The sequence below is a fragment of the Melanaphis sacchari genome, unplaced genomic scaffold (assembly GCF_002803265.2).
Source record: "Melanaphis sacchari strain LSU unplaced genomic scaffold, SCAv2.0 Contig36_pilon_pilon, whole genome shotgun sequence".
NCBI classification, from domain to species: Eukaryota; Metazoa; Arthropoda; class Insecta; order Hemiptera; family Aphididae; genus Melanaphis; species Melanaphis sacchari.
The window spans coordinates 485,944-497,698 of record NW_020271232.1 but is presented as its reverse complement, the minus strand read 5'-3'; the positions used below and the strand labels follow the sequence as shown (position 1 = coordinate 497,698).

The 11,755-nt window shown below is 30.6% G+C and overlaps 1 protein-coding gene across 1 annotated transcript; it reads right to left on the bottom strand.

Moving 5' to 3' along the window:
* Window positions 1-3,949: 3,949 nt before the first annotated feature.
* LOC112597018 (venom protease-like) lies at window positions 3,950-11,533 on the bottom strand. The gene is made up of 7 exons (XM_025342922.1): window positions 11,310-11,533; window positions 6,805-6,879; window positions 6,525-6,682; window positions 6,322-6,434; window positions 5,347-5,615; window positions 4,785-4,951; window positions 3,950-4,215 (listed from the first exon to the last, which is right to left on the bottom strand). Exons 1-7 carry the CDS (start codon window positions 11,395-11,397, stop codon window positions 4,039-4,041), a joined length of 1,047 nt encoding a protein of 348 aa, XP_025198707.1. The 5' UTR covers window positions 11,398-11,533; the 3' UTR covers window positions 3,950-4,038.
* Window positions 11,534-11,755: the final 222 nt, after the last annotated feature.

Genomic DNA, 11,755 nt, shown 5'->3' with positions numbered 1-11,755 from the left:
CCTATTTAATGAATTCTTTTTGCCAGTTTTTCCAAACATACATTGCGGTCACCGACAAAAAGGACGTCAATCTTATCTGATTTAATATGTTATATTAAATTTTTGAAAATGTTAGAACTATATTTATTTATCATGATTTTTCGTTATTTACAATTTAATACATTAACGAAGTGATGCCAGGGAATGTATAAAATAACTAGTTAAAGTATAAATTATATACATTACCAACAAGCTTTAGTTATTTTATAAGTTACCTAATTATTTCATAAGCTAACTGATTTAACACTTTAACTGTAACATCCACATAGTGAAACCAATCATTTCATGAACTGAAGATTGTGAATTTTGACGAAAATACATTACACGGACAACCATTTCATGAAATAGATAATACCTATAATATTGTGTACTTTATGTAATTACTATAAAACAATTATTTTTGTTATTTACCAATTAATTGTATTATATTTTAATTTATTATTCATAAAAAATAAAAAATAAAAACAAAAATATAATATAATTATATATAATTGTCAGGGCTTGCAAACGTTATAATAACGTTATATTTGACAAAAAATGATTGAAATTTGTAAACGTAATTATAACGGAAAACGATAAACATAAATAATTAAATGTCACAAAACAAAACATAACGCAAAACGTTATATGTAATACATATATATCATTAAAAAAAAAAAAAAATAATAATAATAATAATAATAATTTCAATTATTTAATTAATAAATTATAAAATATAATAAAAATTGTAATTCTGAATAACGATAAACGCAAAAGTTGAATAACGTTTTAATTGTAAATAACGTATAACAAATTTTTTTTTTTCAAATGCAAGCCCTGATAATTGTATATCATATTTTATAAACGACAATGTTACGTATGAAGTATTATTTATAAAATAATATCTTTATTATTTATTTTTGCACAACGATTGATTATGATTTATAACATACGGCACAATACATCTTCAAAGTCAGAGAAGTATTGAGAGGTCTAAATAGGATGTTACGATCATGGGTGGCTGATAACAAAGCCAAAAAATAGAAAATAGGATTAAATTTTGTTTAATTCTCAAAAAAAAAAAATAGTCCATTTCACTAAACAATATATTGGACGTAGCCTTTATAAAGCTTTATTTGGAAATGACCCAAAAATTGGATTATATAATTACATCAAATTTATTGAAAAACGCTCAATTGCTTGCAGTATATTTTATAAATTTGAAGTGATAATGCTATTATATGCGATTCGATTATTCAAATAAGAAAAAACATAAAACGTGAAAACGAAAATCAGATTATAGATGCAGAGAAAATAATCAAAGCAGATAATGGAATACGGTAAAAATGTTCTTTTAGATCTTAATTAAAAATTATTTTTAATAAGGAAACAAAAAAGAGCAGACGATTTTGAAGTCAATCAATGCGTTGTATTCGGAGTACCTACTGAAAGTTAATAGGGGGACCTATAGATCTGTCAAACATAATTTTTGTGATCACGAAACAAAAGCAAACAGGAATGCGTAAGCTTGGAACAAGATATGGTTTACTTAAATGATGGTTCAGTATAATAAATATTTGAAAAAATCAACAACTCAAACCAATGATTAAGACGATAAAAATATTGAATATTTTTAGTGCCTGAAATTATTACGAAAAATTCGGAAGGCAAGGACTTTTGTCTAATTCGTGTAAAGGCAAAACCTCTTTGCCAATCAAGTCGGAGTGCACGTTTTAAAAATAATACGCTGTGTAATTAATGTAATAGTCGAAGTCATAATCATTTGTCGTGAAAAAATAAATAAATATGAGGATATTATATTATATCGTATAATTTATTACACTTTATAGGTAACGCTGCCATTTATAAAATATAATAATATATACGTACAATAATTATTATTAATAATTATACACTTTGTATTACAACGATATTATCTCATAATATTTTTTCATGAAAAACAAATTAAAATAATTTAATGTCGTGTAATAATTATTGGGCAACAACACAAAAAAAAAAAAAAAAATTGTTTTATAATGATCACACAAAGTGAACTTTGTACGTGCACAATAAAGATATCGTACCTACGTTTCATGAAATCGCGGATATCCGTGTAATGGGTTTTCGTCGAAATTCGCCACCTGGACGAATTTCGCGATCTGAATATCCAATTCATGAAATGAGTGGTTTCGCCACACGCGGATACAACATACGTAATATAATATATTATATTATGTGTAATTTTATCTGCGTGCTGCGTTAATGCAGTCGTTGCACGCGTGCAGGTTTGATACTGTCGAGACGACGTGCAATAAAAATAAATCATCAAAAAACATAGAGAAGTCGTATCTACGTATATATATATATATATATATATAGACTTTATACGGTAATTAATTTATTAAAAATTTAAAGTCGATTAATTAACGCGTCCGACGGTCTAATTTAAAATTAATCAATTAATTACAACGCGTTCGACGATCTAATTTAAAACCAATCGATTAGTAGCGCGTTCGACGGTCTAATTCACGATTAATCAATTAACGCATTCGACGGTCAGTCGGACGTATATATAGAGTGGTACGCGCGTTCTCATAATATTATGATATAGCTGGTGTACAATTATTTATTTCAGCGCCGTGGAAGTAATGCGCAAGCAGTCCGCACGGCGCCGTCGGTTCCAAACTGATAAAAAAAAAAAAAAAAAGAAAAAAGGTAGGTATACAATTATTTAGATCAGCAGTTCTTAACGGGGACGGTACCGTCCCCTTGGGGGCATTTCGGTCTCACTGGGGGGGGGCGGTAATTTTGAAGGGGGCGGTGAGCTTTTCCAAACTCGGAGATGAAAAATAATACAATTTATTATTATTATTATATAACAACATTACAAATAATTGAATGTGAAATCAGAATAGTTGTAATTGCGACAATTGCGTACGCTATGCAACGGCGTACGGCATGTTATCTAATCGCATTTTACGTTTATTAATTAAACTTTAATTAATAATGTTATAATATACTGATGAATAAATAAATATAAATATATATATATGTATAAGAAGAAAATTTGATTTTGCACGAGGGGGGGCGTTAACAATTAGTTATTGTGATAAAAAGAGGGGGCGTTGAACTAAAAAAGGTTAAGAACCACTGATTTAAATGTAGTACATTTCTATGCATAAACACTGATAATAAACAGATCACCGAAACTTTATAGCCTCTATTTAGTATTTGGTACACGGTAAGTAACAGGCCCTATTATTTGTAAAATTTCGGACTGTACACTTAATTTTACTGCTTTAAACAGAAATTTGACTCTCACTACTGTCTTGGAAAAAGAAATATATTATAAATATATATATATATGTGTGTGTATATAATAATTGAATATAACAACAAAATATTTTTGACCGATAACAATGTTTGAAAATTAATAGAAAGAAATTATAATTCAGTATAATTTAAATTTAAAATATTCAGGAAATACTCATATTTTCTAGTGGCTGGCATATTATTTAATTTTTGTTTTACAGACCGTAGTGCACACTCGTACATTCGTGGTGCACATAGTGTGTCGTAGTGCACATAAAAATAGGGCCTGGTAAGTAAGAAGGTACACTTTATTTACGTACAGTACAGGTGCATAAAATTGGTAATTCAATGCAAATCGTCTAATCCAATATAATAATATCATACGCTGCAGTCGGTTGTGTATACGCGTGTAACATATTATTCAGAATTTAAAATTTAAGCACCTATATAGTCTATATAGATATTAATTTTTTATAATTATTTTTATGGTTATTAAAAAAATATATATATTTGTTTCTATCTTAATTGTACACGAACCGAGATGATTCGATGTGTGGTTAAAATAAAAAAAATACGGAATTCTAGGTACGTATATACCTGCAGAGGAGGACAACAATAGTAGACGTCGTGATTAAGTATATTAAATCATTTGCAAATACAATATTAAACTCGCATAGCTTATATTATTATATCGATGTTGTGTACACATCAACCAGACTTGGGCCAAACGATTTGCTCGATCCACGGTATGTACTTGGACACTCTGGTGTATACGCCAGGCGAATTCTCCTCTGCACACTTCTTGCCGAACGACGTGACGCCTATTTGCTTATACATGCACGTGTAATCGCTGTGTGGTATCTGAATCGGACCGCCGGAATCGCCCTGTGCGACGAGTTCAAGAAAAATATTTAAAACAGACGCCTTTGAACTCGATAAAAGACTTTTCACACGTATGATGTCGTTTGAATTTCACGTTTGGAAAATTATTTAATGATTTCTCGTGTTTAGCCCCAGGTAATAGCCATCTGCAAGTATGTGTAGGTGATGGTACAGCACATTTGTCGTTATTCTTACACCACATAATAAAGTGATATATCCGATCCCTCTCGTCGTTTTTTCGATAAACCAAAATAAATAAAACAATCGCGGTGAAACAGGAGACGATAATATAATTATAATATACATACAATATAGAAAGACTTATCGTTTGCTTTGAAATTTAATATCAAATAAAATAAGGAATCGGACGATAGACCGTGCGATAAATGTTACGTTTTATCATTTAATTTATTAGATCGACGTGGGACAATTTAATATTTAATACGATATTAAATTACGACAAACACCGAATTAATGAAATGTGTAGTGTTACACGATACGTGAGTGCTGTATACGTTATGCGTGTGTAAAGTGTACAGACGTTGCGTGAACAGAGAACACGCGTAACTTACCCCGCAAGTGTCTTTTTCACCACGAGCATAGCCCGCGCATATCTGGCTGTCATCGAGTATTCCATTTGGCAATTGAGATTTCGCTGACGACGCATAATTAGATTTGCACTGACTCGCCGGAATAACCTCCAAATCGACTTTTAACAGATCTGGACTGACTGGTCCCTCTGTAACACGGTTTACTGGTAATTTACTTGACACTGATTATAAAAACGTATCAGGACGCGACTCGGGACTACATTTATGGTTTTAGCGATTTATAGGATCATAAATATGTCCCTACTACCAAATCTCAACACTATAGGGATCTACCTCGTTTTAAACATTGAAATTTGAGAAGAACATACCTAAAAACTTCAAAACGTTCACAATTTCATTTTATTTTTTTTGTTTTTTCGAAAAATTATACGTTTTATAATTTATAACGACAAAAAGATTTTTCATAATATATGTTTATCGATATATACGTATACTTCTCACACTTTTGCTTAACCCTACGCTCAAGTCCTATGAAATACGGTCATTGGTAAATAAAATTTAAAGCCAAGAAATATAAACCAACTGTGTAGTATCTGTCCCCAACCAGTTGCTACCACCTTCTGCGGAGCAGTAAGTTTCAAATTAGGATCTGCGTTCAGACAAATGGGCCGTACGTATGCCGAAAACGTTACATCCTCCTCCAAACGAAACAACGCTATATCGTTGTACAATAACGGAGGTTTATAGTTCGGGTGAACTACGCGTTGTACGATTTTGTAATCCTTTGGTCTGGCATCATCGGTATCCTTCAGATAGTTCAACTCTCCCAAGCGTGCCCATTGCACAAACAACCTGAAACAGGTAATGATAAATTTCAAAGTTTTCACAACAGAGCGAATTTATCAAAATTAATCATTTTTATAGTTTATATATCTGCCTGAATATAAACCTATACTATCCTAGAAGATTGACAGACGTAAGCGCATGACAAAATAATTGAAATTGTAAAAAACCCAATTTTCTTAAACTAAATAACAATATTTTAGATATATCATCAACATGTTAAGATAGTTCACTTAGCGAACGATCGTGCTAAATTACTGGTTCCTATTCGTATTTTAATGCGAGTACAGCACAATAAGCTTTCACCTATATAAAATCTTAAAAAGAAATTAATAACCTTTATATTTTTAATATTTATTAATTATTAGTGCCTAATACCTACGGATACGTATATACTAAATACTCATATTATAATATGTTTTAATATTTAATCATATAAATTTACTTGAATACTTACGAATATCGGTATAGACAATTATTTATTTATTTATTTATTTATTTAATCAAGGTACCTATTAAAATATTCACAATTTGCATATATGGTAAAGGTAATTTTTACCTATTACCTAGTTCAATAGGTATATCTACTAGGAACTATTAACGAATAGACGGGCAGACACAACGGAAAATTAAGATGTTTTAAACCAATGTTTAGAAACCTCTAACACTGTGTTTCTATTTATCAACGTTTTTCTATTAATAATATCATACTAACGAATTTTCAATTTTATCACAGTGCGCTGCGGACAGAACCCATCTATTGCTGATCAATGATCCACCGCAGGCCCATGCATTGTCTTTGGGATTTTTGGTATAACCCAACAAAGCCTATAAAACAATCGAATAAATGTGAAATCTATTAATACATATATTTATAATTTGATATATTGTATAGATCTTATTATTATTCTACATTACCATGTGCGGAAATTCTTTTGAATCAGCCAACGTTCCGTTAGTGATTAAAGGTACGACAATGCGACAATCTTTAAATTTGATAAAATGATCTTCTTGGCTCGGCAGTAATATTGGATCCTTTATTTTAACGTAAATCAACTCTGAATACTTTTCGCACACTTTTTCAAAATTAAAGCAAATAACAATTATATATTATTATTATAATAAATAAAACGATTTTTTTTTTTTTTTTGAATAGCTATTGGTGACAAATGAATTATAATTATATACAAACGCTTACTTTCAGCGGACGAATATGTTTCTATGCTTGTGGATTTGTTAACTGTCGGAACACTAGTGGTACTAGCCACTTTATCTGTAAGCGGAAAATAAGCAATAAAAATCTACTATAGTTAAATGAGCGAAATCACATTAACAAAACATTTTTTTTTTTCACTCACTCGCCTTCTCTCTATTCTGTATACGCATTAGATATAGATAATAATAACAATGGATATCAATAATTATTTTATTTTATAATATTAAAAACTCGAATTTATAATGACTTTAATTTAGTTAATACATACAACTGTAAAAACAATTTACTTTGCAAAACCTAAGAAAATGTTGCTGTATATCAGGGATGGGCAACTCACAGTTACTATAGGGCCAATTTTTAGAAATTTAAAATATAGCGGGCCAGAGCATAGAAAGCAAAAAAAAAAAAAAAAGGTTATATTCTTTTAAGACCGCAATAACGCTTAAACAAACTAGACATTGAGGTTTTTTTTGTTTGTTAATAATAAATAAATATTCATTCTCCCATGAGGTATTAAAAGTTCTATTTTCATCATCAATTTTACGCTTTTTTGCGGACATTATTAGGCACTACAAAAAACGAAAACAATAAATTCAACGACAGCACGACACGAACGATACGAAGAAACTGATATAATTAAATAGATCGGTACAAACAGCTATGGTTAAAATCTATACGTATCCATACGTGTGTATATACCTACTATAACTATATTGTGACATTTATACATTTAACAATGTTCAATACCAGATAACAATTATTATATCGATAAGATAGACTAGATAGAGTATACACTATACTAGACATTATAGATTATAGAGTATAGACGATAAAGTTTAAAATTGTATACCTATACCTAATGCAATTTGAAAATGTAGCGCGGGCCAGATAAAAAAGGCTCGCGGGCCGCCAGTTGCCCACCCCTGCTGTATATGATGTATAAAAATAATATTTAAATCTTTTATCGTGACTTTTGTCTTTTACATTATTAGAAAAACATCAAATACAATATGAAATAAATGAAAAAAACGTATAATTATACGAATGTATATTTAATTATGTGTAAGTATTAATATCATAAGTCAAAGCACTTTAATAATATAATATTATAATATATATATTATATACAATGCAATACCCGTATGATCATATTCATAGGCGTAGGGTAGTAAGATTTTTTAGGGGGGCTGTAGTCTTCCTAGGGGTAGACATGTACCAACTCACAGAGGACTTCGTCTGCATTTTGGAGGGGGGGACTATTTTCCAAACTGGAGACATCAATTTTAAATATACCGTTAAAATTTATATTTTAAAATGATTACGTGACAATATAACCGATTTTATTTGTCATTAATACCTCGAATCACTAGTCTCGTATCACTCCAAGTCTCCAAAATACGCATAAGTTTATAGCCCTAAATAACAGTCGACAAGTTAGTGTTATGACTTATGACGATAACTGGCAAGGAATAACGACGCGTTTTCAACAATAAAATTCACCTTAAAAATTACCATTTTTTTTGTTGTGCGACGGGATCGCACAATATGATTTATATCGCATTGCCTCGTATTGGTAGGTAAACCACGTGAAAAATATTCCTTCCACATTACACTTCTAATCGTTATAAAAAATATGTTTATCATAACACCGAGCGTCCGTAACACAAACTAGCTGTTTAAACGTTTTCAAGGCAACAACACTAGTTTTTAGTTTTTATATTACTATTATGTGTATGTCGTCAAGCATATATTTCGCCTGTGGTAATACGCGAGTACAAAAATATAATAATACATTTAGCTTTTTAATATTTAATAATTTGCTCGTCAATTTTTAATTATTTCGCCGTCGACCATGGCTGCAAATCTCGAAAAACCATTCGATTATCATTATTTTTACGGCTGTCTGCTTCAGCTGTTACTGTTTTACTACGACATTAGCAAAACCGTCGTATTCTGGATGAACGTTGTCTTGATCTTGTCCACCGCGATTACCGGTAATCACTAATCTGTAGCTCTAGATTACCACTGCAGGATCACCCCCAGCGATAAAAGTGGTAAAACTAAAACCGCACTTAAGTCTCCTGTAGTGACTAATTCCGGTTGGGGGCCACGGTGGCAAAGAGGCTTTGATCTTCGATAATTTATAAAAAAAAACTTCATTGTTTCAAGGCCGGGCTGTTCTACTAACGTGTGAGAACCTCGTAAATGACTTCTATGACGACTGTACAATGTATACGTGTTATAGTACCTAAATTATATTTCAGAAAGGAGGGCGAGAAGCAAATCCCATCACCGATCATCGCCCCAACGTCACTTTTCAAACGATAAATCCTCTCTGCAGTGATAGTTTTAATATGATGTACTCTAAATAAGTCATAACACGTTGCGCAGACGTTTGTCCTCATCCTGCCATCCGTAAAAACCCCGAACTTTTGATCTATCAACGATAAAAATAATCCACGTGATTTATCTTTAATGTATACGCATAGGCACTATGAGAATAGACTTTTATTTTTAGAAAGAATATTATGTATAGTTTTATTGAACTAAAATAATAATAAAAAAAAGAATTGCAGTTATTTATTTATTCGAGAAAAACAATTTTTTAGGCAATTTCGGTCAGTTGTGTTTCGCTGTGACTCAGCACATTGAAATGGCGGTCCAACTAATCTGTTCGGTGTTCCGGACGAAACCATTGGACGCGAAATACTTCCAAATCGATACGACTTCAATGCGCCAACAGCGCCTACGTGCCAAACTTCTAATCGACCTTTTCGAACGGAAGAAACGCATAATGATCGAAAAGGAGACACAGAAAGAACGAGACCGACAATCGATTTACGGTAATATTTTCGGCAGTGCATCATCGTAATTTACGGTGTAAATGGAAATCGACGATTAGAAATCCGATGACAATTATTTATTATAATATGTGTATTTTGATTTGTTATAATTTATAGATGAAATACTAGCTATAAGGTTATAACTTGATAATTTTATTGACTGGTTAACAGCATACACTTTTCTATAAGCGTGCAGGGTATACTTGTACCGGTACGTTATGATTAGGATATCTAGTCAAATTTTTAGGACGCTTAAAATTCTTCATCTTAAGTTAAAAATTTAGAAGTGTAGAGTTCAATGATAAAGTTGTTAATTAACTTTTTTTTATGTATATTAATATTTTTCTTGTCATTTCAACAACAATGAATTTATCTTTTGCTCTGTAGACAATTAGGTACATTGCAATTTATTGTATAGTATTGCAATGGTAATGACGTTGAAAAAATATTGGTTAACCTTCCCATCTTGCAGGTTTTATTTTGTAGCTAGTAAACGACTAACGCTTTACCTGATTGCGTTTTCAGATAAATTGGCGGAAATGTTAGATTTTGTACTGAACACGAAATCTCGCCATCAGCGGCGAGACTACGGTTACCGCGAAGAAACGGGTTCAGTGCCGTACACAAAATCAAGTACTAGAGATTTAAGATCGTTCCGAAAATTAAACACATCCATAATTGACGTCGAGACGTCGGAAACGTCGACGCAGCAATTAATTTGCCAAAGATGCGGGCTTCAGATTGACCTATGTAATACCACTGAACCAGCGTTGTAAAAAAAGACAATATAACAATATCATTTGTCTTGTTTTGTTGCATCCAAACTGTCCACTGATTAAATATTCTCATGATGATAATTATTTCAAATTTTAATATTATTATTATTACCTATTGCATATGAAAGATTTTTTTTGTATACCTATCTATTTATCTCAATAATTTGTGTGTTTCCTAATGATTTCAAGTATAATAAATAGAGCTAGAATTTAGATGATTTTTGCATTTTTTTTTTTCTTTAAGTGTTATACAGTTCCAACCAACAACTAAATTTGTTTCGTTGTAGGTATAACAATTAAGAATGTGTAATTTTTATTTTGCATTCTTTGCATTTTTTGTGTTTAAATATCTATATTTTATTGCGTTTTAAACTTTTTAAGGTAATTTTTACAAATATTACGTTAATTTTGTGTATTTTAACTCGTTTTTGTTTATTTTAAGCTTTTTTTAATATCTATGTGTTGTATAGGTAATCTCAATTACTTATACCAGTCCATTGACATTGAAAAAATAGTACAATTGATTGTCAACTTAAATTTAAATATATTTTCTTAATTTATTTCTTAAAATTAAATTTTTTTCACTCATCTAAGTACATTTTTTAAAGTTTTTTGGTTATTTTTGCATTATTTTTTTTTTTTTTTTTAGTGCATTTTTGTGTATTTTCTAGGTCATTAAAATCTTACCTCTAATAATAATTAATAGGTACCCGAGTAAATGTATATATGTATATTATAATATACTCGATTTATGATAAAACAAAAATATTTTGTATACGTATTTAACTGCGCATTTTCATTCTTTACGAGGATATTGTTAGAGAATTTATCAATTATATGAAGTATTAAAATAAAATCGTGAGCTTACCAATATTTTGAGGAGTACAACATCCCAAACGCGTGATACATAAAATAAACAGCATGAATATACACTGTGAATTTCTAAAACTCATCATTTTGCACTAAACGATTAGAAATAATATCTATTAACAACTACAATACCTAGCTGATAACGTTTTAAACTTGTGAGAGAGTATTAGTCAACGTCAGGTTTACGTTTAAGGAACGCGCAAATTGCAACTACTCAACACCAAGATTCTCGTTTTAATCAACGTAGCCACGAGCATAACTAATTAACATAACTACAAATTCAGAATTCACATTTATACATACAATACTATAGTCTGGTTTAAAATCTCAGTTCCCACTTATATTCCACTGTACGTGACCTTCTCAGTCTGCATAGGTGGTTAAGCATAATATTATATTGTAAACAATTCAATTAAATGTTGTACAGTAGAGTGGAAATATAAA